Here is a 27,911-nt window from a genome sequence, read left to right as displayed (position 1 = left end):
TTTTGTATGATTACAACTACCAATTTCAAGAAGCGGACTTTACCTCTTTAAGTAAAACTTTCAAACAAAAATGAACACATAATGTATTATTACTCTAGATCTTTACTTCAATTCTTACACTTCTATGTTTGTTCGAGATTACCTTTGAAATCAGATTCATCTGTTAAGCATTGTAGCAAATTTTATATATTTATAATATAAGCATGGGCACAAATGACAATGAGAATCATTAAAGCATTCACTAGTAATAAGTAATGTACGAAAAGTGAAAACAATTTTAAAAACACAAGTAACAATAGCTAAGAGTGTGAGAGATCCCCTCTTTTTCTCTTATTCATTTCTTTACAATAACAAACATTGAATCTTCAAAAACAAAAAGAGTATGTGTGGTATTATTATTATTATCATTGACACTCTAAAACCAAGTTTTGAGCTCTCTTTTCGGTTGTGCTCCTCTTCCTAGCACAAGAAGAGAATCGGGGGCCAAAGAATCTACTCTTACATTTTGATTTACAACTTAACATTTTTTACCTTGGATTTAGGTGCAAGACATGTTAGTCAAAAGTATGGCACCCAAGTATAGGTGCTCATACATGATGGACTTAAGGGGGATTAGCTAAGGGTCAAAGTCTAACTAAGGTTGAGGACATGGGATAGGCTTTTGCCAAGCGGCAGACATGGCTCATCCATGCATTGGATGATCCACACGTAGCAACAATGTAGAATTACAAGTCCTTGCATAAGACTCAACATTTTTCACAATCATCAATTTCGTTTTGCAACAAGTCTTATCATTTTGCAAATTTATACCATTAATATGCAATTATTTGAGTTCCTCATTCCATGTATGGTTATAAACACTATATATATTTACTTAAAGTGCCAAAAGTGTATGTGTGTATTTTTTGTCTCCATATATCTATTTATAATTTGCATGGTAGTTTCTTTGCCACGTTGGTAGCACAATGCCATGCAATCAAATCTATCAAGAAATGCTCTTATAAAGGAACAACCTCGAAAAACTTAAACCAAGAATGTTGGATTTGATACATATGTCACGACTCACAAAGTATTCCTAATGCCCTGTACGAGCAAGCAAACAAAAAGAATAACATTTTCTTAATACACAATTCTAAATTTTGGAGTTTCATTTCCCAATAAATAATGTTGGAAGTTGTGAAGCCTTGTTCACAAAAGACATATTGAATGTTACTTATCACGATGACTATAAGAGTACTCCTTTTGAACACTTTGGACGTATGGAGATAGAATAAGTACATTGAGTTTATCGCCGTGAGAAAAAATTAACACACAATGTTTCCTATGGGTTCTAATGATGAAATATATGTATTCAGACAAATCAAATTGTGATGTGTGTGTATATATGTGTTGACAAAGGAATACCTTGTAGTGTGTGTGTGCGTGTGAGTGAGAGTGAGAGAGTTGTAAGACAAATCTCTCATTCTCACTTACTCATTCACTCACAATTAAGGTTGCTCTGTTGGTAAGGTTGCCCAATGGAGGCCAAGAGGTCTTGGGTTCAACCCCTACATTCTACAATGGCATCTAGTGAATTAAGGGATGTATGAAATATATAATAGAGAGGCGAGTAAAATTTGGTTTCGAACCCAAGACATAGTGTCTTATAGTGCAAAAACTTACCAATAGGGTGAGCTAATTGTAATAAAAGAACTAAGATTTGTAACATAAAGATTGTAGGTATCTATTTTAGATTTCTCACCTTTTATAGTGAATTAAGAGATATGTATGAAATATATAATAGACAGTTGAGTAAATTTTGGCTTCAAACCCAAGACATAGTGCCTTGTAGTGTAAAAACTTACCAATAGGGTGAGCTAATAATTGCAATAAAAGAAATGAGATTTGTAACACAAAGATTGTAGGTACCTATTTTAGATTTCTCACCTTTTATAATTCTAACTTAGACTAGTTTGTGTTGATTTTTCAAATTGTACATTGTCTAAATGTTTTAACAATCTATTATGCATGTATGAATGCTTTCAGTCACATTTTGTCCAAGATGACCAATGCTTGTGATAGGTTTTATTTGGCGTTAGATTTCCCTTAACAAGTGAGGAATGTTGGTTTTTATGAAAGAAAAATATAGAGATTCATGACATGAAATATGTTATTTGGATTCATTATTCTATATGCACGAACAAATATATGATAAGCAAATCGATACCGATGATCATTATATAGTGTAAATGAGTTACAAGTGTGAAAACAACTTATTGTTTAATTGTCACTTCAAAATAAAGCTACAAGTAACAATCAGCAACGGTTCAGTTCAAAAGTGTCCAAACCGAACCGAACCATGAAATCGTTTAAACCGAACCGTTTGGTAAAAATCGAAACTGTTAAACCATTAGACCGTGGTTTCGTGGTTTGGTTTCAGTTTTCATCTTAAGTCAAGATTCAAATTTTAAATTTTAAATTTCAAAATTTTCATTATTTCAAAATTTTAAAGATTTTCCCTAAAATGTGAGAATTAGGCTTTAAAATGAAAAGGTTGTTTAAAAAAACCAAAATTTAATTTTAAAGATTTAAAAACCATCAAAACGTTTAACCGTTTAAACTACGACGTCAAACTGTTCACCCCAAACCGAACCGTTAAAAAAACTTGAACATGAACCAAACAAATCGTTTTAACCGTTAAGCTGGGGTTTCACAGTTCGGTTCAACTCAAACCGAACCATTGTCGATCATTAGCTGCAAGGTTAACTATACCTTGACTCCTAAAATTCTACTTTGCATAAAGTCTCAATAAACACCACAAGTTATGGGACATGGGTAATGCTTTGTGCAGAACTTTGAAATTAATGACGTCTCCAAATGACACAATATATACATCCCTTCGATATATGTAATCCACATGATATAAAGATATGCATTAGCTAAAGTTGTTGAGATTCTTTAGGATTGATCAATGCTCTCACTTTTCTTAAAAGATATGCACATTATAAAGGCCTTGTTGCCTTATTTCTATATAAATGTGAGTGAGCATCGGTAGCCTTTTCACATGGCATGTCATTACATATGACAATGTTTTAGGAAATATGGTGAACCTTGCAAAAAAGCAAAGATGAACTAAGAAGAGGATGACGTACAAAATAACAAACTTTTCCCTAGCACGTTATTGTCAAGGGGAAAAAGGGTCACATTCTTGTCACACCGAATTATTATGTAATCAAGATTAACTTTATTTGCGACAAATTGTTTTATACTATATTCTCTTTAAAATATGTATGAAACTTGTTTGTCGTGAGATACCTATTAAGTGCGGCATGCAATTGACAAAGGTAAAATGTGTAAAGAATTGGAACTTGTATGTAATCAATATGTCCTCTAAGCCATAGGACTCGTGCCCTAGGTCACCGCTAGCAAGGAATAAATAGTCAGCCTTTCCAGAGAAAATGTAAAAAGAACCAATTGCATTCCTTGTGAACTAACTAATAATGACCTTGTGTTTTTTTATTTGAAGAAAGTTTTGCATGTACACAATTGTACAAGCATGAAATGCATTCACCGTTATATAATTGAATGTCATGTCCTTTAATATGTAGCATATTAGTGAGGATGATACAATAATAGCATTATTCTTTTAGCTTTTAAATATGCTTGCATCACAAGGCATGATCATCATTTTCACCATGTTTTAAGGTTTCGTGCCACTCTTGTTGACACTTCCTACTATTGTTTTCATTTTAGTCATCAGAAGATTATCTTTTTAAAGTGGTTGGATGTCTCATATTGTGCTTTTGCTTTTAATCCACATACAAACAAACACGTATATATTCGCACACATAACATATCAGACATGTGAGGTGTTTTCATTTGCTCAAGACTTGAGCTCATAACTCTAATATTTAAGAGTGCAAGTCACAATCATTGCCACAATACACCATCACGCCCTAAGTAAATCTATCTATAATAATTCGAAAGGATGTCTAGACTCTATAGTCTCATATATGATGTATGAAGGCATTGCCTGACATTATAGTTTTGGCAAGCATTGTCTTGTTACAAAGAAAGATTTGAACTCTATTAGTGTTGCGATTTTAACATTTCTTTTATATTTATTTATTCCCAAGTACATCTAAGAGAAAAATAGATAACCTTTTACATTAGTAAGCAATACGATAATCTCTTCCACTTTTTATATATGTTGTAAAGGGGCTAGTATGGGCACACAAGACAAACATCAAGGTTCAACGGAGCTCATAATGAAATAGAAGACCTGAAAAACTTTAAAATGTTTTTTACTGCACCTATCATATATATAACTCACTACATTACAATTGTGCGATATCAAAACAAATAAGATTTTGACATGACGATTTCTCATGGTTGAGGAAAGCACTTGCAAAATTTACACCATACGTTTCCTGGATCATTAGTATCTTATTTCTGGCTTGTAAATAGTCTAAAGACACAATTATTTGTGTCTCGTCAATGCTAGTTGTGAGGAGATCTAGTTCTTCTCTTGTAATCTAGTCACTATCACACTTTGAGTATTGTAATACCTTGCGTCTTGTTTCCTCATTTAGGTATTTGTATTATCTTAACTTGAATGGGGATTTGTAGTAATCAAGATATTGTGGTAAATTAATTCTACATCCTAAATCTTGTCTCAACTCCATGAAATAGTTAATCTTGGACAATGCGATCGCAATCACAAATTGTTCAATAGCAAAATCCAAAGATTTGCCCATATCCAACGTGAACCATCGGGCCCTTTTTTCCAAAATGTGCGTGATGTAATAAAGAAAGACCCAAAAACTTAAGGAACCAAACCTTTTTATCCTTGAGATATCCAATGTAGCAAAAATAGATACAAGTTTTGAGAGTTTTTAGGACATTTCAAGTCCTTTCTTTGATGAAACAAGAACATTACCTTGATGGTAGTTTTAAATTAGTATATAGGTATTTCTATGGTCTCACTTTATTTTTACACCCCTAAAAGGTAGCAAACCCCATTTGTGATATCATTTTGAGGTTCCCATCAATGATTTTTCATCCACATTTTTCAAGGGAATCTAATAAACAAAAATTTCATGTCAAGGGAACTACGTCAAGCACCTCACCAATTTTAGTTGACACTTTTTGAGTTTCAACAACTCATTTGTGATTTGATGCGACACAATGTATTTGACAAGACAATTCCCTATAGGCTCGAGAAATAAAGTGAAAGATCTACCATTGGCTATGCTAAAGGTACATACTCTACGTGACTACATTTTGAACTACCATAAAATGTTGTAACAAATCAACCGTTTCAAAGAGCACGATGGATTATTTCAATGCCCCAAGAGCCAACACAACACTATACAATTTCATATCAATCTCAAAGACAAGATTGGTCTTGTTGAAGGCCCCATGAAAATGGTCGTTAATCCAATGCCAAATACAATATACAATTTCATATCAATCTCAAAGACAAGAATGGTCTTGTTGAAGGCCCCATGAAAATGGTTGTTAATCCAATGCCAAATACAATATACAACAATCGTGTCCAATGAGGTTAATCACATGATAATGACCCCTTGCTAATTTATGTTTCACAATTCTAACTACTCTCCATTCAAGGAAAAAGATAGCATGCTAACTATTTACGTGTATTTAACTCAGTTAGCGAAAATAAAAACCAAGGTAAAAGACATTGATGGCCATCAAGTTTAGAAAACATGGACATTTAGTCACAAAAGCTAAAGAAATTCTATATTTTCGAGTTCTCGGTTTCATAGAACAAATATTGTTAGAAACCCTCATGTTTTTAGTGTCATTTGCAAGCTACATCAAAAAAAGCAATAATGACATTGATGGAGTATTATGCTACATAGGGAAACTCTTGCCATCATTCATATCTAATACATATGGTGGTATTAGCTGGTAAAGATTAGGAAACATGGGTGTCCAATATCTAAAGCTTAAGGAACTAAAGTTAATAGTTATATGTCATAAAGTTATTCAAGACTCGATTTCTTCAACAACTAAAGAAATGTATAGTAAAATGGCATTACACATCAAAAGCATTATCAGGATGATGGCATCTGATCAAGAGGAAATCTTGCAAATTGCGACTAATTACTATAGAGGCCTTTTTAGCTCCAATGTTGACAAATGGCCCTCTGAGTAACCTGATGCATGATGTACTTGCATGCTTGAAGACCAGGATTGGAGAGGTAGCTAAAACGCAGTTGTCAAAAGCCATAGCGAAGGAAGAGATTGTAGTGGGGCTAGACAGGATACATAGTATGGCTTGTCCTACTATTGACGGCCTTCCCAAAGCCTTCTTCAAGGAGTTTTGGGAGCAAATTTTTCCAAGTTTGGAAGCTGGATTGCAGGACATGTGGAGAATGAGAAGGATGTTGAGCAGCTTCATTGAATGCTTGATATACCTGATTCCTAAATCAGAGACTACATTGTATGAGATTAGACAATGGAGGCCCATTACAATTTTAAATCTAATTTATAAAAAATTTGCTAACATACTAGTGTAGAGAATCAAGCCCTTTCTAGGAGATATCATCTAGACCAATCAAACTAGTTTCATGGAGCATCGATCTATTATGGACAACGTGATATTGTTTTGGGAGGTTGTTGCAATGGCGAGGGAGACCAATCAAAACTTAGCTTGTTTGATGCTCGACTTCGAGAAAGCCTATGATCGAGTGCAATGGTGTTTCCTTGAAGAAGTGATGAAGGTCATTGAGCTACCATGGGAATGGAGGTGTGTTGCCCAAGCCTTGTATATGAATGGCTCAAGTAAGGTGTTGATTTCAAGGAGGAAAGGAGCTCGAATCTCTCTAACTAGATCCATCAAACAGGGTTGTCCTCTTGCCCCTTTTTTGTTCCTCTTTATTACTGAAGCAATGTTTGCCTTTTTTAATAGTCAGGGGGCAAATCTACATGGTCTTTCGATCCTTAACTCAAGGAAGTCCCTGCTAGACTCGGAGTTCGCGGACGATACGATGTTGTAAAGAATCTAACTCTAGTAGAGTTTAGTATTCAGAAGCGTAGTGTGTGTGTGCGAGAGAGAGAGAGAGAGAGTGAGTGAATGTATAAGCAAGAGAAGGAATTACAAAGAATAACCAGAAAAAATAAGAAAACACACATTAGGGGGATGACAATGTATGCATTTAAGAGAGCTATATTAATTATCTAAAGATCATCAACTAAACTAAATGGCCAAAGGGGGTTTTATATACAAGTCCTCAAGGGACTGCCCTATTAAATGTGTTGGTGGAATCTCACCAAGATATCCACTTCAGTACGATTTTGTCATAAGAATATCTAATATTCTTTGACCACACTAACACTCGACAACTACACGGATTACAATAAAGTGTGCTCACACACTTTTTCACACATCGTCCTTTTCTTCATAAGCACATGTTCACACAAGTTGAGCTTGATTCTCAACAGATGTTGTACCTCCAAGGCAATGAAGTAAATCTTGAGAGGGCACAGAGTGCTATCAATCTCTTTTGCAAAAGCATCGGGAGCCTCCATCAATTGGAATAAGTCCAAGGGTTTTTGGATTATCTCATAGAGCTTTTATGCAAGCCAAATGTTGAATTCAGATGGATTGTAAAAGGGGAAGCCACTAAATATCTGGGAACGTGGATTGGTGTAGATATTGACAAAGGAATATAGTTGCAACAAATTCAAAGTAAAATTTGTGACAAAATACGCAACTGGTCAGGGATGAACTTATCATTGGGTGGGAGGATCATAGTAGCTAACCATGTGCTCTTGTCTACGTTATGGCATGCAGTCTCAGTGTGGATATTTGACAAGAAAGCTATTCATATGGTTAAAGCGTGTATTAGGGGATTCCTATGGGTTGGGATCAGGAAAGACAACACGACAGCCAAAGTATCATGGTCTACGTTGGTTCTTCCCAAGAGTAAGGGGGGTTTAGGATTGATTGACCCTGGATTGCAGAGTCAAGCATTGCTATGTAAGGTATTGGTAAGGAGCTTGCTTCCCGGTAATGAGTTATGGAAAACATTGATTCATAATAGGAGCGTCCTTTGGAGTCCACAACTTGGTGGGCAATGGAAGCCACATAAATCATGTTATTTTGTATGGACTTAAAGCTAAGGAAATCTAATCGGTTGGCTATTAAACATGTATGTTAGTGATGAAGGCGTGGAATATGCTCCGTGGGCATCTAAGTCGGATTGGTCAAAGTACTAATGTTGAATGGATGCACCAACCCCTATTGTGGAACGAGAACTTAAAATCGTCAGAGGGAAAGATGCTTGGACAGAGCAAGCATATGTTGTGGGCTATATTGTATTGTGTCGGGATTCATTCAACGGCAGATTGGATGCGGTTGTCCACCAATAATCGTGATAAATTATATGAAGACTTGGGAAAGTTCAGAAATGGCAGGCCGATGCTTGACCTAGTCAATACAATTGTCTATTTTGTTCCTTTCAATAATGGGGAAGAGGGTGAATGGTCTGGACAATGTGATGATCCGGGGAAAATTATCAATGCCAGGGGTCTAGGAAAGACTGGGAAGATCGTCCAGTTGGGATCAATAGATGAAAATGCAAGTTGGCGCCTGATTAGAGTTGTGGCACGAGACAACACGAAATGGAAGGTGAATCCACCAGTCGATGAGGTTGAGGAGGATTGGATCCTGTACGTGGTTGAAGGCAAGCCACTTGAGTGCTTAGAACGGGATCCTGTTGAATATAAGTGGAATGGAGAACAAGATAAATCAATAGGTTTTTTTGAATACTCGACGCGCTTGGGGAGAAAGTTATGTTGGCATCGTGAGAAGTGTGTCAAAAAATGGGCCCGTGTAGTTGTTGATTTGGTCTTTGTGGATAGAACCAGGAGTAGGATATGGAACTCATCCCTCCGTGAGAGGATCATAGTGTTTTTCTAGTTAATCACGCATCGGGTTGTTCCAACGGGAGAGTGGCTTGGGAAAAGAGGTGGCATGAGTAGTTGTAAGGCCTGCGGTGCGAGCTTGGAGGACATCACACATTGTTTGTGGAGCTGCCCACGAGCCCAAGAAGTTTGGACGAGGAGCTTAAGAATCTTGGCTCAATTTGGGGTTCATGTTCATGTATCGAGCGCAATAGTCACTTGGTTGGCCACTGAATCGGCTATGTGGTTTCAAGGTTGGAATGGAAATAGTCATTCTTTAAAGGCGATGCAAGGAACTATACAATCTTCAGCGCAAGGAGGTTCATTCTACATACAAGAACGGTACGTGGACATATGGTTATTAGTGGTCAGCCTTACAGTTTGGCAAGTGTGGGTATCTAGGTGCAAGGAGACTTTCTTAGGTAAGCGAACCCCACCGGTTGAGAGTTTAATGATGATCTGGTTTAATCTTATTACTACGTTACGAGGAGCATTTGAAAGCCTTCAAGGGCCCTCAGACACAAGTGAAGAATCTAGAGCTCGGTTCCTTCTTAAATGGAGAGGTTCTCCAATGTTGCAGATGGTGGATGGCAAAGAGAAGTGGAATTATCAACCACCACGGTGGTTGTTCCCTCTGAGTGTACCTAACATATAGATGGGTGTTGCCATGAGAAGAGATTGGAGGATGTCTATGCTAAATTCGGGTTGTATGAGGCTCACGTGAAGGGTATGCGATCGAGTAATGCTATGCTCATTGAATGATGTGGTGTTTTGGAGTTTTTTTGTTGTTTCCTTTACACATGTTGTTTTCTTTTGGACATGCAAGTTGGCATGTAAGATATGATTTGTATATTATCCTATGTACATTGCCTTAACTAATGGAAGTAGTTTTGTTTTTGGAAAAAAAAAGCACTATTTGGAACCATTGCTTATACATCGCATAAAATGTAGAAAGCTCCTTTCCAAGTAGCAAATTGTTGCATATAGACAGACTCATGGATTTGGCTTGTTGTTCCATTTGTCAATCCTGTAAATCAACAACCTCAAGGTTGTGGGATCAAATTAACAATCAACCAACGATTTTGTTTTGGTGATGTCAAACGAAACCATTTAAAAAATAAATTGAAAACTAAATTGAACCGAACCAAAGGACGAAACTATTGTTATGATCTCTTTAAGAGATCTACAAACCTAAATTAAACTATTTATATGACCTTAAACCTAAATTGTTTAACACTGAATTATATGCCTTTAACCCACAATTTCTTCAAACCAATCAATTGTCAATTGCTAGCTATAGTTTATAATTTATACATTTATTCAATATTATAAAAATATCCCGTAAACATTAAACCATTGAAACCTCATGTTCAAAGCTAGATAAACCACTAATTGTTAGTTCAATATAAATGCTAGCCCCTCAAAGCCAAACTTAACTTCTTCCCAACTTTGGAACCTAACCCAAACCAAACTTAATTGTTAACTTATGCTCAAACCAAGTTTTGTTAATTGATAGTTCAAATAATGAGCAATGAGTTTTAATTCTAAAACTTCTTCATATTTCATTTGTTTGAGACAATGCAACAAATATAAAGCCATCAAAGCATGGCTTTTACAAATAAGTTTTGACCACCAAGATTGAAACTTGAAATCGATATTATTGCCTTAAATCCTTTTGCATCCAATGTCATTCACAAAAAATATAATAGATATGTAATGACATCAGATATTTCAAATAATTGATGGAATAATATACTACAAAGGTCAATTCTATCATATCCATTACATATGTATTCAAGTGGGTCGAAATATATGACACATAATGGACTCGACAAAATAAACCCAAGGTTCCATCAAGGTTTGAATGTCAAATCGTAGAAGCTAAAACAATATGAAATATCTTAAAACCATAATACAATCCAAATATCAAATATTTGATGGAATATTATACCAAAAAACTCAATTGTACCATTTCTATCACATACATGTTTCAATGAGCCTAGGTCAATCGCACCGAATGTTATATGCCAAAAGCTATTAGCCAAGGTAAGAAGACGTTGCTCAATGTGAAAGCATTATGTGTTTGTGAACTTGTGTAGTGGTTAAGCTTTGCGCTTTACAATCAAAGGATGTGGCATATGTTCATCATAAAAACTCATGTATTTTGTGATCATGCCCACTCAAAAAAGTGGTTTTACAACATTTGACACTTCACCATTTTCTTCCCAACAAAATGGTAATCTTACCAACATTATTGTTGGCCCATCAAGGCTACAACCATAGAAATTCAATTTACATGCAATACAAAAGTAAAGAGTTTGGTTTTTCCCACAACTAAAGAATGTTATAATTAATGCCCCTTATGTTGTTGTTTTTTTTTTTTCCAAAAAAACACTACTTCGCATTAGTTAGCAAACAAAATTACATCATAGAACACCCAAAGTTCTTCTCACCAGCCCTCACTCTGGCCTTCCCACCAAAGTGGACATAGTCCCCACCTCATTTTCAACAAACGTATCCAAACAACTCCAATAACCTAATAATTTGTACCATATCTATACAGATTTACAGCACCTAGACGTTGTTGGAAACTGGAAACAACCATCGGGGTGCTTGGTAGTTCCATTGAGGCCCTTATGAGGATCTGCCCACCATAGGAGAATTACCCCATTTCAGCAAGAACTTTGATCGAGATCTTTCAGCTGCATCAGATTCCCCCTTGATTGAGTCGTATCGTCCCCGCAGCCAAGATACCAACTCAAACCAGCTATTTAATAATACCTCACCGCTAGGGATCTTTTGTTGTTGAAAAACAAATTTACAACGATTGGTCCAAATGTGCCAGACCGATAAACAAGACACCATCATCCATATCTCCTCAAAAAATTCTGAGTTAGTGCCATGTCGAACTCCAGCCCGTTGAAACACCTTGCCATCCTGCACTATAAAACCATGTCCGTGGGGATTTAACTGTTCAGCCCAGCCTTCCCCTGTTAACTTCAGCCCTTGTACGGACCCCCATACAACTCTCCCATTCACTCCGCATGCTGCCACTATCCTGAGACTTCTACCCCAAATGTTAATAGCCTCGCTGCAGTTCCAAAAACAATGAGGAATTGATTCCAAAGGGTGTCCACAACTTTTGCATCCAGCCTCACCACCACGACACCTAAGCCACTCCCCCACCGGCACCGCTTTGTGACTAAGAAGCCACAACCAAAGCTTTATTTTTTCTGGCATATCAAACGCCCATAGCCTCCTCCAAAACGACTTCAACCAGTCATCAGAAATGCCTTTATCCTTCCAACTATTGCGAGTTAGGCCAACACCCATCAATTTAGAGCCAATGATTTGCCTTCCTAGCTTGGTAGTGTACTCGAAAAACCGTTCAAGTTTGTCTGTACCCGGTTTCTGCCACCACACCTCTAGTGGATCCCAATCCAGATCACATATGGGCTTGTTGTCAACTATCCAGAGTTTACGATCAGATTCCAGCTTCCCTTATGTTGTTATTAGGGACCAATATTGGTGCCTCTACCTTCCAACTTTATAGTGGTGACTCTAACACAAGCACCTTCTTGACACCATGACATGCTTATTGGGAGAAAATCATGGAAATTTTATATAAGATTAGCCAAAGCAACAATAAGTATTTTTACCGATGTTGGTAATCTGTATCTTTCAACATTATATTGCTACTTCCTACAGGCTCAATTTCTCAAAGTCATGACATGCTTATGAGGAGAATATTGTAGAAAATTTATATAAGATCAACCAAGGGGACAAGGAATATTTGGACCAATATTGAGGATCTCTACTTTTCAATTTTGTAGTGTTTGTTCCTATGCATACAACTTCTCATTGAGTCTTTGAATGCTAAGTTTGTGCTTGAATAGCGATGATATATTGGCCAATGATCTAACATAGTTGAGATAGTCTAAGTTAATTAGGAAGTTCCTTCCTAGAGCATTATTCAATACCTATAATGTCACTAAAGTGGAAGCATGAGTTGACTGAGGATCACCTCATAAATTATTGTGTTCATTTGGCATACATGTCAAATAAAGAGGCCAATCCTACCTACTTAATGCATGACAGGAACATGCCTCATTAGTTCATTGGTATGGAGATCGGATTAGCTAACACTATTGTTGACAAGATAGGCAATGGAGAGGCTCAACCATTTTCGAGCATGCTACAAGGCGACATGTTTGCTTGATGAACCCTCTCACACTCACTCTAGCACCTTAAATAGCTATTTAAATATGTTAACCAAAAGACTTGATCTACATCCTCAAAACTAGTCACTTAGTTTAAAGTAAACATAAGAAAACTATATACATAACTCCACCACAATAAAAAACTAATTAAACCGACATTCTCAAAACTAATCATTTAGTTTAAAGAAAACACAAGAAAACTACATAACACCACCACAATAAGAATCTAGTTAAATATTTTAACCAAAATACGTAACCTACATTCTCAAAACTAATCACTTTACATAAAACAAAATACACTATGAATGTGCAATGCATTACTAGTTGTCAAGTTGTAGCTTAAGATGATACAATTTAACGATGTATGGACTACTAAAAAGAAAAGAGAACTTTGTCTAGGGCCCTCACATGAGTATCAGATTTTGGTCACATCATCCACTACCACGTGTCGGTTTGGGTATATTAACATGGGGTCGAGGTGCATCAAACTCCTTGAGACATGCAATGCCAATGCTTAGCACTTGTTGAACCCTATAGTTTTATCGTCTAAATTTTAAAGGTTTGTACATTATACATTGTTAAAAAGTAAAAGTAAACACTTCCTGAAGCCATGTGTATCATAAATCAATCTTCCTTCACAAAAATTGAAAATGATATTAGAGAAATTATCGATTAATTCACACACATCAAGAAAACTTGTGTACTTAGTCCCATGGGTCAATATTGGCCTCTCTCTCTCTCTCTCTCTCTCTCTCTCTCTCTCTCTCTCTCTCTCTACACACACACACACACACACACACACATATATATGACAATATGACATTTACATTCACTTGAAAAAGTGCTACTAAAAACCTTACAAACCCACAATTTGGATATTGACATGACTCTCAGTGCATAAATATATTAGGAAATGTGCCCTATATCTCAATCATTAAAGATTGTGCATTGCGAAAATAGAAGTTGATTCCATCCCAACTTTTTTTGTGTTTACACATTATGGTTTTGATTGCTTTTCTTGCAAGTTGCCGATGTTTATTGGCTTCCTTTTCATCATTTACTAACCCAATCTCCCTTTCTCTCCCCTTGTAAATTATCTCTTTTTTTTCACACATTTTATGTTGTGTCTAACATCATATTAATTCTATCAAGGCAAGACAATTGGGGTATTCCTTCAACCCCATTCCATCTTTAAAATTCATCCACCTCTCGACAATTTATCCATCACCCACCTATTGCTTCACTTTTGATGACTTCATATGGCCCTCCTTGCCACAACAACAATGTCATTCATTATGACATCATATTCAATATACAATGCATCAGTTGATTCGGAGATTAATGATATCTTTGCGAGCCTCTATGACATGACAAACAATACATTAAATTTATTATGATGTCATTTTTTTTTCTCATAAAAGGACATGCATCAAACCTCCTAATTGGACATATGTGGTTGTGGTTATGCTTTATATAATTCATGGATTTCGTGAACAAAGTAATTTTAAATCTTTTATTGTAATTGGTAGACGTATATTTTAAGTGTCCATGCCAAATTTTGAATATAAAACAAGAGCAACATGCATATTTATAAAGAGTTGCTTAGTTGAGAGAAAAGAAGGAAAGATATATTAACGTCTTCTAAGAGAGAGAGAGAGAGAGAGAGAGAGAGAGAGAGAGAGAGTTTAGACCATTTCTTGATTTATGCATGTCATCCTTGCGCAAGGCCACACTAATCTTCTCTGTATCATTCCAATTTTATCCAATGTCCCCGAAGGTCTTCATTTGGAGAGTTTTGATTGGGGGTTTGCCAATGGGATTAGCTCTAAAGTGTTGTGGATTAGCAACGGGCAATTGTTTATTTTGCACTGTTCAAATGGAAGATAGTACTCATCGTTTTATACAATGTCAATTTGCTTGTTAGATTTACAGTTACATTTCACAAATATGGCAAGTTTTTTCATGGTGTTATTTGATACCTAGACAGTGGGTGTTTGCACAATTTACACAGGTTGACCCAAAATTAGAGATGAAGATCATTTTCCTATTTCTTAGGTATTCGGGATATGTTCAATGCTTTTGTATTTGATGGTAGGCATGGAGTGAAAGCATATCTACGAAAGTTGAAGGGAGTACTAATGTGGCAAATTTCTTTAGTGGAGCAAATGGAAATTCTTTCCTCAATGGAATGTTCGTCTTGCCTTTTGGAGATTCAAGATCTTCCACTACCCATGTAGTTAGTGGGTGACCATACTCCATTGTGAAACCCATTGTAACTGTAAGTAGTGTTTTTCACACACATTTGTTAATATAATTGTCTGTTTTCACCAGAGAGAGAGAGAGAGAGAGAGAGAGAGAGAGAGAGAGAGAGAGAGAGAGAGAGAGAGAGAGAATGAGTGAGTGAGCGAGTGAAAGAGAAATAGAGTGTTTCAATCTTGTTTTTCCTAGCATAATAGCGAGAAAATAAAGAAGAATAAATAATGTCAAGTTCTAATGTAGAATATACAAGTTACCACTTCATGCATGTGGCAAGTGACTTGAAGCATCTTCTTAAGTTAAGAAGCATGCAATCTATTTTGTCAGAGATATCTCGAAATGTGAAGATGACCGCTTGTCCATGTTTAATAAATGAGTCTATTTTAGGCGTACACTTATTATACATTTACACAAGCTTGTGTTTTATGTATATGTTTAGTACACGTGCACTCAAAGACTAAGGTTTGCAAATGCTAACTGGCACACAATTATATTAACAAATGGTGTGTTTGCATAGAATCCTAGGAAAAAATGTTGTGGTCCAATGATAATAAACAATTGTCGACTAAGAAACATTTGATATGAAGTATAAATGTGTTGAAAGGAAAGACAAAGAGAGCGCATAAACTATGAAACATGTTAATGTAGAATGTTATGAAAGAAACCTAAACCCATATCTCCATTTTGATATAAGATGGAACATGAGGCATAGCCAAATAAGCACGAACGGAAGAGAGATAGGGAAACCTTGGTACAATTGGAGTATGAAAAATGGGTTCTTCTACGGCGGTCTTCATATAGTATTATAACATGCACGTAGGTTCTCACAATTGAGCTCTACGAGTGCCTTGTTCTCTAAGGAATTGTCTCTATGTAAGCCAATCTTAGCCATAGTCGTTGCATTGTCTTAAGATCCACACTTGTATCGATGTAGGGTAGGGCAAATTGTTTCTTTATATTGGTATGTAAATGTTAGTATATATATATATAACACTTTTTACGATCATTCTTGAGTTCGTTCTATCAAATCGATGTGGACGGTAAGGCCATTGATTACTAAAGATCACACGATATGACATGTGGATGTGCAATAGTAGAATTGTAGTATAAATGTACTATGTTGTGGGGTGGTAAGTTTCTATGGTAAATATCCGGGTGGGAAGTGGTTACAAAATGAAACGGAGGTGTGGGATGGTAGGAAGAAGAAATTTACCACAACAAAAGAAGAAATGGCATAGTGCTTCGAAAGAGGTGTGACATATGGCTTGATGGCCTATTGGTTTGACCACTATGACAAATGGGCCATGACATGAAGAAACAAAGATAAATACAAGAAAAAATCCTGCCAAATGTCTCTAAAACTTGAGGAAACTTGAGGCATATGGGTTGATGGCCTATTGGCTTGACCACTATGACAAATGGGCCATGACATGAAGAAACAGAGATAAATACAAGAAAAAATCATGCCAAAAGTCTCCAAAACTTGAGGAAACTTGAGGCCTATGGGTTGATAGCACTATTGGCTTGACCACTATGACAAATGGGCCATGACATGAAGAAACAGTGATGAATACAAGAAAAAATCGCGCCAAATGTCTACAAAACTTGAGGAAACACTGCTACAAGCTAAGAAAATGTACATCAATACCACCAAAAGCAAAATTTTTGTTTATGTTAATCGAAGTAGTTAACAAGCATAAACTTTGTGAAGAGAACAAGATGCCCATGTTTCTAAATGCATTACAATGTTAAACCCTTAGAACCAATAAGAGAAACACATTAGGCATGTTTTGAAAGCTAAGTTTAAATGTTGGTATCGAAACTCTTGATTTATATCACTATTGAAACTTTTACTTTTGCGTGAACAAACAAGTCACTGTTTCAGTTGTTACTTTTTTATTGGGGGTATGCGATGATATTGGTAAAACTGCATGAGGTAGATTTGATATTAGGGACATTCTTGATTTAATATCTTAAATTGAATAGAAAACAATACATTGTATTCATAGAGTAAAGCACACTTAAAAAGCATGAGAGAGTAAAGTGAACCCATGATTCTTCTATTTAGCATTTAGAAAAGCTTTCCATACCAAACTTTTCAAAACAAAAACATCTCTCAATGGTAATAATGTTATTGAAGCAAATACGTATCAAATGCAATTTGATCAACCCTAACCAACTATGCGACACTAAATACATATGTTTGTATGCTAATTACTTTTAATTATTTATTTATGAGCAAAACCAATAGCTGATTGAATTTATTGTTACTTGTTAAGAATCAACGTGATTAGCATTATAAATTCATATTTTATGACTTATCTACAATAAAATTAACTAAAATAATCAGATGATTAAGAAAACACATGGGTGTTCCTTTCATGTTGATTAGATTAACGGCGAATGCATAAGCATCAATGCATTACAATAACATATTCGAAAGACGAAACTATACTTTTCTACTAGGGCTATGCAATGATAATTCTTAAACAACGAGGGGTATGTTGGATAATACACTATATTGGTGACAAGTATTTTTCTATATTATCCCTACTTAGAAACAAGCCTCGAGATCCATTTTTGATGGATGCCCTTCAAATTTGAAGTGACTGGATTCAAAAGTAGTAACTATATAAGTAGATTTGGAAGCTATATATTTTAAAAGTGTGTTGAGTAGTTCGAAAGGTCACCATTATTTTACGAGTTTCTAGACAAATCTATGGTGGGCAAAACCAAGATTATGTTAAGGCGGAGTGCTTTTTTTTAGTGTTGTGTTACGATTGTTTTTTATGGGGGGAAGTGAGAGAGAGAAAGAGAGAGGGTGTTTCTCGTTAAAGATATTGTCACGCAATAAGAGTCTCGAGAATGAATCTGGGATGGAACAAGGAAAGAGATCATTGAAGCGCGAACAAGACCAAAGTATGTATGTAATGATCCAGGGTTCTTGTGTTTTTCTTTTTCTTTTTCTTTTGACCAAAGTGTCGTGAACAAACGTGAGAAAGCACACGAATCCGATAATTTTCGGGTGTGCCCACGGGCCAAACGGACGGAGATGGGGACGCGAAAGGCAGAGCGGTTTTTCACAGGTTTATTATTATTATTATCCGAGATCCAACGATATATGTATGTAGAATACAGATGAGTCGAAGGGAGTCGGGGTCTGAGACCCAACAAGCGACGGACAAAAGAAGCCTCCTTTTTGGTGGGCAATAATGTAAGTGTGTGTGAGAGAGAAAATACATACATAACATACATACATAGCTATACATACATACATACATAGCTATACATGCATACATAGGTATACATACATACATACATACATAGCTATACATACATAGCTATACATACATACATACATACATAGCTATACATACATAGCTATACATACATAGCTATACATACATACATACATACATACATACATACATACATACATACATACATACATACATGATTACATACACTCCCCCCCTTCTATTGCTGCTGATTTCACTCTCTACCAAAAAAGCAAAAAGCAGTAATGAAATCAAAGAAGCATTTTGATCCTTCCATCCTCATTCTCCTCCTTTTCTGTGGACAAACAACAGGCCTCCCCCCTTCTGTCAAAGCTTCTTCTTCTTCTTCTTCTTCTTCCAGATTTGTTTAAAGGGCCACAACATGGAGTGCTACATATATAGCTTCAATTCTAGGTACTCTTTTTTTTTTTTTTTGCATTCCTTTCCTTTTCTCTCAACAATTTCTTGCTTTTGCTGTAAGCGATCAATTTGTATTCGAAAGTGGAAATAATTACATAATAAATTTTAAATTTGTATATATTTCTCTCTTTCTCTCTCCACTGGGTCATCACCACCACCATCACCATCATCATCACCAGCACCATTTCCATTGAAGCATCTGTTCCTTTTGCGCTGCTCATTAGATTGAGCAATTAGGTTTATATGTTTGGCTGAAGAAAGAATATCTACTTATATATGTGTTTGTGTCTGCGTGTATATATCTATATATCTATATGTATGTATGTATGTATGTATGTATGTAATATATATATATATATATATATATATATATATATATATATATATATTATGTATCTAAAAATTATGTATGCATTTGTGAGCTGTAGAATTCTTGGGGTTACTTTATCATCATTGAACAATTTGTTCTGCTCTTCATCCATATGGTAAATTTAGGGTTAGCCTGCATGTAGGTGTGAATTTATATATAAATGAGATCTGTAGCATTCTCCAACAGAATCATTTGTTCTGCTGCTCATTGCTCATTTGGGTTAATCTGTATGGACGCTGATAAAAGAACCACTCATGTATGCACGTATGTATATAAATTTATGGCTAGTGAAAACACTACATATGTCTGTATATACGTTTGAAGGAAAGAACCATATAACCATATATATATGTATGTATGGCTGATAAAGAACAACTTATGTATGCATTTGTCTATATATATATATGCATGAATGAAATATATAAATGTGCCATAAGGAAAGAACCATATATATATGTATGTATGGCTGATAAAGAACAACTTATGTATGCATTTGTCTATATATATATATATATGTATGAATGAAATATATAAATGTATGGCACATGAAGGAACCAGTTATATGTCTGCACATTTATGATCCATAGCATCTAGGGATAGAATCATCACTAAGAATGAACAATCATGGTTATGCTCGCCCTATGGATTAACAAAAGAACTGTGTAAATTTCATGAGGAGGCTTGGGCATTTTCCTGCTAAAAATCCAACATTACGAATTGAGATCTGACAATATGAAATTCTGAGGATGAGGTTCCACATATAGTGTTGAACATTATAAGGATACGTGAGATTTGGAAAGCATTCAAAACTTCTTGTGGTATATATATTTATGTACATGTATGCATACATACATACATACATACATACATACATACATACATATCCATCATATGTATGCCTACATACACACATGCATGCTTACAGACATCTGTACATACACAGACATGCATGCATATATACTTATATACATATATACATATTTGAATATTGTGTGCCTACGCATATGGGTATGCATACTTATTTGTATACATCTACTCATACATAGTTGAATAGAAATATGCACATGCATCTATGCTCTACGAAGTAAAGTACACCATTTCGTTTTTGGGAGCTGTTTTTGCAGATTTTGGGTGGATGCTTCTATTATATCGATATCATATGGGCAAATATAGCACCTTATTTGGATATGATTTCCTGAAAGCCTAAAAAATCTCTAACCGGAAGGATTTATAACCCTCTGCTCATTTGGATGAGATTTTACATGTCAAACGTCCATATTCACTACTAAGGTATATGTTTAAAAAATGTAATCATACATATATATTTGTATACCTTTTCTAGTAGATTGTTCTTCATACAATTTATATATCTCTTTTTTGTAGAGATGCGTGGTGTTTACACTTATATCATTGGCCAAAATAACTCTACACCTGATTCTAAGCAACGAAATGGCTGTTACTTTTGCAAATTTACCCGGACAATTCAATGGAAAGACATTTATATGGTTGTTAGTTTTTCTCATCCTCAGTATTATCCTCATTCTTTCTACAACATGGGATTTAAAATCATCCTTTCGAACCCAACTCGTGGACTTTCACAACACATTTAAAGGATCAGTTAGTGGTGGATTGAAAGCTTTATCGTCATCAAGAAGCTTCACAAGGTGCCAAGGACCTTTGAGAGTTTATATGTATGAAATACCTCAAAAATTCAATATGGGCATGCTGAAGCAAGGATCTAATCAAGAATTACCTTGGAAAGAGGAAATCATTCCACCATGGCCGTCGGGATCAGGATTAAAAGTTCAGCATAGTGTGGAGTATTGGATGATGGCTTATCTCCTAGGTTCGGAATCGAGGAAAGATATAATCGAAGAAAGAGCGGCAATTAGAGTTTTGGATCCACTAAATGCTGATGTGTTTTTTGTGCCCTTCTTTTCTTCTTGGAGCTTTAATATCCATGGGGTGAATATGTTGGATCCTGAGACAGAGAAGGACCGTTTGTTACAAGTAAGCAACATATACATATAAAAAGAAAAGAAAAAAGAGAATGTATGGACTTCATATCCCCATGTTCGATCTTTTTTGTTTCTTTTATTGCATCAATGCTTCTTGTTTTCCAAATTTTAGGTTGAAATAGTAAGCTTGGTACGCAATTCTTCATGGTGGCAAAATTCGGGGGGTAGAGATCACATTTTTCCAATGCATCATCCCAATGCTTTGAGGTTTATGAAAGAGGAAATCAACTCATCTATCTTCATCGTCGCTGATTTCGGAAGGTTTGCTCCGAGTGTTGCCCGACTACAAAAGGATATCGTAGCTCCATATGCTCATGTTGTCCCCAGTTATGCAAATGATAATATATCTGACCCGTTCGAAGCCAGAACGACTCTTCTTTTCTTCAAAGGAAGAATTCGACGCAAGGATGTCTGTATATCTATCCTATCCTATTTTATCTTCTATCTTCATTCTCGTGTTGCACCAATATCAATATTGCTGAAAATGGTGTGCCCCTCATTTGGGAAAAAGTTGGTTGGAAATTTTTAATGTTAATAGAAATATGCATCTTCAATGCACAAACCATTGATTGAACAAATGATTTTTTTTGGTTGGAATTTTCTTTTTTTTAATTAAAGAAGCAAAGTTCGAATGGAAATATGTATTTTCTTGAAATTTATAATTCGAAGTTTTTGTTTGCATTTTTTCTTGAGCAAATGCTAATACAAATATGTGTATTACATACTATAAAAAAATTTCGTTAGATATTTGAAATTTGTTGATTGGATTTATTTTGAAAGAAAAAAACTTCGAATGATTTAGCATTCCTTGGAGATTCCACTATCCCTTAATTTTCTATTATTTCAGGTTTATAATAAAGGAAAATTTTAGCTTCCTGTTACAGTAATAAATTCCGCGAATATGTGTTGCCTATACAAGTGGGATCACTCAGTTGTTCTCAAAAGAGAAATTTTGCTCATTTCTTGGCAGGATGGCATTGTGAGGATAAAGTTGGCAAAGCTTTTACAGAAGCATCCCAATGTGATCTATGAAGAGAGTGAAGCAAAGAATGGAGGAGTTGAAATGGTAGGGTTTGTGTTATTTATTAAAGAAGTGCCCCTTTTTCTTTCTGTTTGTGCATGATGATGTTATATATGCATGCCTTATATTATACTTGACGAAACACCTGAAATAAATTCACTTGGCTCTCGGTAAAAGTTCCGAAAATGCCCCCCCAAAATTTTATTTCCTGAAATGTATTGCCTTTGTCTAGACACCCAAATGTATTTCAAGTTTTGTTTTTATTTCTAGAAATGCCCCCAAGATTTTTTGTTTTTGGAAATGTACCCAAGCTTCCTTTTTTTATTTCTAGAAATGCTCCCAAATCCTTTTTTAATTCCAGAAAGGCTTCTAAGTCCTTTTTTTTAAAGCAATGCCCTTAAGAGACCCCAAAACATTTAGGGGCATTTGAGGACAAAGTTACAGAACCCTAAATGTTTTTGTAGGAAAGAATGCCAAAATACCTCCAATCAAATTGAAGATAACTAGGATTAGTTTTCATTAGGTGAACATCATTAACAATATTTCGGTATGACATATATGTACGTTGTGAAGAATTAAAATTGTCATTAATTATGACAGTTGTAATCTAGTTCTTCCTTAACAAATGGCAATATTTCCTTAGATTAATCTGGTTCCTTTTTAATGGTATGTGAGCTTTGATTCATTCCTTCAACCAGTTGCTCTTAAAGAAAGCAAAATTTAATACTTTTGGCTTATTTCTTTCCTTGTATCCCCTCATTCTTTACGCAGGCACTACAGGGCATGCGTTCATCACGATTTTGTCTTCATCCGGCTGGTGATACACCCTCCTCTTGTAGACTGTTCGATGCAATAGTAAGCCATTGCGTGCCTGTGATAGTGAGTGATAGGCTAGAGCTCCCGTTTGAAGACGAGTTCAATTACGAGGAGTTTTCCTTGTTTATATCGGTTGAGGAGGCGTTGAGACCCGGATACCTCATAAAGACATTGGAGGACTTCCCAAAAGATAAGTGGTTGAGTATGTGGAATAAGTTAAAGCTTGTGTCTCACCATTTTGAGTATCAGTATCCGCCCCGCAAGGATGATGCGGTGAACATGTTGTGGAAAGAGGTGCAACGGAAGTTGCCATCCGTGAGATTGGCTATCCACAGGTCCAAAAGGTTAAAAGTGCCTGATTGGTGGCGCCGGTGACATAGTCCGGTTGAGATTGCATTGGTTTACGTTGTCACCCTTGGTACCCCATTCTTTAGTTTCTTGCCCTGACATAACAATTCTCCTATAAAAACCCCGTATCGCATTTGAGAAGGTGACACCTCACTTTGAGCATAATAGTGAATGGCCAACTAGTGTTGTCCTTGAGATGTCTCCCCCAGCAGTGCTAGCGGCTCTCGACCAGCCATATGTAAAACCATCAATGAAAATATCATCAATGTGATTAGGAATTCTTACACCCGTCGCATGTAGTTATTGGTCATTTTGAAGTGATTCTCGATGGTGAAGGAGTTCTTAAGGCAATCATGTCAATGATGATTGGAAGATTGGTTACGCACTTGGCCCAACACCCACTTATAAGTGTCCATCGCAATTTTTACTTAAAACCAATGTATGTTGTATGAGAAATCTAACCATATTCAATGGCTCATTACTCGCGGCAAGTAAAACAATGTATGAAACCTTGTATCTCTAGAAATGGATTGGTTTATGCTTCAATGTCGCCAACTGTCTACTTTCTAGTATCACGTCTCCTTGAAGTTATATAATAGTACTTCTAGATCTAGAATCCTTTTCTGTTAGGCTGGGTGCATGTTTAAGATTGTTTGACTCATGCGACAACTGATGATCAATGTCCACAAAAAACGTAGGCAAAGTTTGAATTTAAAAGGAGAAGAACAGTTAGCAAAGCAGAAAACAATGTAGTGTTTGTAGTGGAGGTAACAAACATTCGGTCACTAAAGTAGGAACTCAGAGATTTCAATTGTAATCCATGTAATATATTAAATGTGACAATCCATGTTAACTAATTCTAGACATGTAGTAGATCTCTTCACTTTTTTTGGTGAGACATGCAAGGTGTGGAGGAAATATGCAATCGGCAAATTATAGCAAATTGCCACTCTAGGGTCATCAAATGAGTAGTAATTTTGTAACAATTACTAATAATACCCTGAATTACCTTAAAAAACTTAACATAGAAGGTAATTTGTGAGAGCTCATAATTAACATTGATAACATTGCACTAATTAGAGTGAATATAAATATTGGTAATGTACATGCATAAGGATTAGGGCCATTTTGGTATTTATTTCATGATTTTTGGGTGCTATTTTTGCATTTTCATATCTTTTACTAATTTCTATATCACATGCACCACTAGAGGGACATGGGTTTGAACTAACATGAAATAATACAATGATACAATAAATATGTCATAACTTATAATTTGCAAAATTGGCTTACAATAATGGTGCCTTTTGAGAATCAAGGCATGAATTTGTTTTGTTCGATCTTGTGTGATCAAGATCAATAAAGGTGATGGAAATCTTCGACAAAATGAAAACTAAACTTAAACTTCATGCAAAACCTGTTCAAGTTGTAAGGTATCATTGTAAACCATTGTAATTGAAAGCCATAGATACCCATGAACATAAAATAAATGTAATGTTTTTGTATTAAACACATTATTTGAGTATTTGTCCTTGAGATTTTCTCTTCATTTTGGCCTTCTACACAAAAATACTATTATACCAAAATTTATCACCAAGACATCGTCAAATGAACCGAATTGATACAAGTGGTATGTAGAACTATGTTTTGAGACTATTTAACAAACCTCAATCATGATTGAGATAAGCCTAATGCTGTTGCATTGCAAAAGGCGAGATGTTTGTGAAGACAATAGGACATTCAAGATGATGATGTTCTATTTGTCGGGATGCCTAACTAAGGATCCTTATTGTGCTAACACTAGTCTTATGGCCTTTTGGCCATTTCACACTTGTTGGATGATCAACATGATAGGCACATTCTGTCGATGAACTCAACTTTGGATGGGTAAGCGACAATAGATGCAACAACTAGAATGAGTTCCTTTTCTACAATGTTGATTGGACTCGACAATCTTCATTATTGGGGGTGAGTTTGGTCACTTTGGGGTAGGCATGGTCACTTCACCATCTTTTTTACTTTGGCATTTGTGAATGGAGTAGCAATAATAGTCTCTTATAGGGGCATCCACATGGCCACTAGCAGAGGATCAATCGGCTCTTTTTCTAATGGGCCAATCATCCATAATTGCTAGATTGGGTGGGAAACATAATTCTTTAGGTACGAGAATACAGAGCCAAAGGAAATCAATATTTGAACTTCTTGTGGATTTTGGATCCAATATCTTTGTGCTAAGCTCAAAATCAGCCGTTTATGAAGGATGTTACAAATGGTGTGCATTAGTTGATTACCCTAAAGGTAAGGAGATACAAGCCATTGAACGATTTTACCTCAACTAAGTATTCATAGGTGAGAACCAAGCAAGAGGCTTGACATCCTTATTCTACAACGTGGGTCGAGGTACTTGAAGAAGCAAATAAACTAGCGGTTGGTTTCACAACCAAGAGTGACACTGCTATGATTGCCACTAATGAAGTCTTCATTAGAAAATCTATGGAAGAAGACAAAACAAGGCCATATACCACCTTCAAATACCATAGCCTACAAAGTTGCATTGAGGCTCTCATCATACGAACATGTAAAATAGATTTGTTGGATAATAGAGGATGACACACCTAGTTTTATCATGATAAGCAACCTAAGAAGCAACAACACAATGATCACAAGGGCATTATGGAACCACCTAACACTAGAGAAAAAAATACCCCATCCACATTTAGATCAAAACTTAGAGCGTCCCTATGGTAGAAGGAAGGAATTACACCACTAATTGAAGAAAGGACAACATACCCAAAGCACAAGTTCCAATAACATACACCACCAAGTGATCTTCCTCATGATGAGGTATGTACTCGGCCAAATCATTTCTCAACTCCACCACAATAGATGACAAGAGAAGCCATGCTAAACCATGAAGATGATTGAAGACATCCCTTGGTTGAGCTTCCCTTTGTTTGCACCACATAACCATCACCACCACTTTAAATAATAAGACTGACTTAACCCACTCCAAAACTTGGAAACTACCACAATAACTCTTATAGAAATTGATTCCTTACCTACCTTGGAACAAGTCAAGCTACAAATGGATTTCCATTGTGCATCAAATGCCAATACAAATATAGCTTGATTATGGAATCATGCTAATCTAGCTCAACGATGTATGCAAAGAATAATCTAAGGGGTGTTACAAGGAAAGGAAGATCATTATAGGCTGAATGGGGACATGGTTAAATGGAAAAATGATATAGGCTACAAAAGAACCACAATAATCCAATTGTAGGAAAAATTGGTCTTTGAAAACTTACGATATGACTAAACCTCAACCTCCCTCATTGCATCAACAAGCAATGCAAAAGTATTGGAGATAGTTGATAAGATGATTGGCTAACAAGTGGCCACTCGTCAACCCAAAGCTTAATGAAGGAAAGACAAGAGAAAAAACAAGGAAACAAGGCTACCATGGTCGCAACATGAACATTAGAGATAGTTGGTCTTGTTGCACCAAGAACACCAAATAAGATATACATCAGGTAGCCTTGTTACATTGACCTCATTGTTGCACCAAATAAGATATACATCATCCTAAACCAAATAAGATATACATCGGGTAGCCTTGTTACATTGACCTCATTGTTGCACCAAGGACACTAATAATTCATCCTAACCCAAACAAGATACACTTTACTTAGCTTTGCTATAGCCAAACATGTGTTCTCTACAAAAGGCATTTACTTAGTTGAAGAGTGTGAGAAGTTTGTGCATTCTACACCCAAGACAAATGATCAATTAATGCTTTCTATGTTTTACCCAAGTTATGTCGATGAAACTCAAGGTCTTTTGTGCAATACCAAAGTGAACCAATCAAATACACATCGATGGGTTCCAAAGAAGCAAGAGTATGAGTAGTTGAAACTAAGTCACCAATAGTTGAAGGCCACAACGATCACCCTATATGATGACAATCAAGATGGAGATACACAGAAACATCAACATCTTGAAGGTAAATTTGACCAATTACATCTACTAACATACGATCATGATATACCCCTTATTTCCTTAATAAAAGCATCGTCTTTTTCCACATCACCCATTCAATTGCTTCTCTTGACCAAACTCCATGCTAGTCCAAATTTGTGAGGAATGTTATCTTTAGGCTTAGTGAGTACCATCACCTTCATGTTTCCCTACTCCACACACACACACACACACACACACACACACACACACACACACACACACACACACACA

General features: G+C 35.9%; 1 protein-coding gene and 1 non-coding gene across 4 annotated transcripts; one reads left to right on the top strand and one right to left on the bottom strand.

Moving 5' to 3' along the window:
• Positions 1 to 14,812: 14,812 nt before the first annotated feature.
• Positions 14,813 to 14,913, bottom strand: LOC147867196 (U6 spliceosomal RNA). Its single transcript, XR_015529418.1, has one exon. It is a non-coding gene; the product is annotated as a U6 spliceosomal RNA (small nuclear RNA).
• Positions 14,914 to 18,948: 4,035 nt separating this feature from the next.
• LOC147867195 (putative arabinosyltransferase ARAD1) lies at positions 18,949 to 24,199 on the top strand. Of its 3 annotated transcripts, none has more exons than XM_087314981.1 (6): positions 18,949 to 19,081; positions 20,582 to 20,747; positions 20,841 to 21,467; positions 21,588 to 21,962; positions 22,446 to 22,541; positions 23,268 to 24,199. In XM_087314981.1, the coding sequence occupies exons 3-6, from the start codon at positions 20,907 to 20,909 to the stop codon at positions 23,685 to 23,687; spliced, it is 1,452 nt and encodes a 483-aa protein (XP_087171107.1). In that variant the 5' UTR covers positions 18,949 to 19,081; positions 20,582 to 20,747; positions 20,841 to 20,906; the 3' UTR covers positions 23,688 to 24,199. The 3 variants fall into 3 exon arrangements, with proteins under 3 accessions (XP_087171107.1, XP_087171110.1, XP_087171109.1); XM_087314984.1 differs by having other exon boundaries at positions 21,588 to 21,884; positions 23,268 to 24,196; XM_087314983.1 differs by lacking the exon at positions 18,949 to 19,081 and adding an exon at positions 20,045 to 20,275.
• Positions 24,200 to 27,911: the final 3,712 nt, after the last annotated feature.

This window comes from Azolla caroliniana, unplaced genomic scaffold (assembly GCF_043228905.1).
Source record: "Azolla caroliniana isolate FFs.n. ecotype wild unplaced genomic scaffold, voAzoCaro1.0.p SCAF_2, whole genome shotgun sequence".
NCBI classification, from domain to species: domain Eukaryota; kingdom Viridiplantae; phylum Streptophyta; class Polypodiopsida; order Salviniales; family Salviniaceae; genus Azolla; species Azolla caroliniana.
The sequence above is the reverse complement of the archived record's forward strand: the minus strand, read 5'-3'. Positions and strand labels throughout refer to the sequence as shown.

Excerpts from the sequence above, each read along its gene's own strand:
- LOC147867195 (XM_087314981.1), top strand. The coding sequence starts at position 20,907 with ATGGCTGTTACTTTTGCAAATTTACCCGGACAATTCAATGGAAAGACA. Across the intron at positions 21,963-22,445 it reads TATCAATATTGCTGAAAATG|GATGGCATTGTGAGGATAAA; the intron begins GTGTGCCCCTCA and ends ATTTCTTGGCAG. Across the intron at positions 22,542-23,267 it reads AGAATGGAGGAGTTGAAATG|GCACTACAGGGCATGCGTTC; the intron begins GTAGGGTTTGTG and ends TTCTTTACGCAG.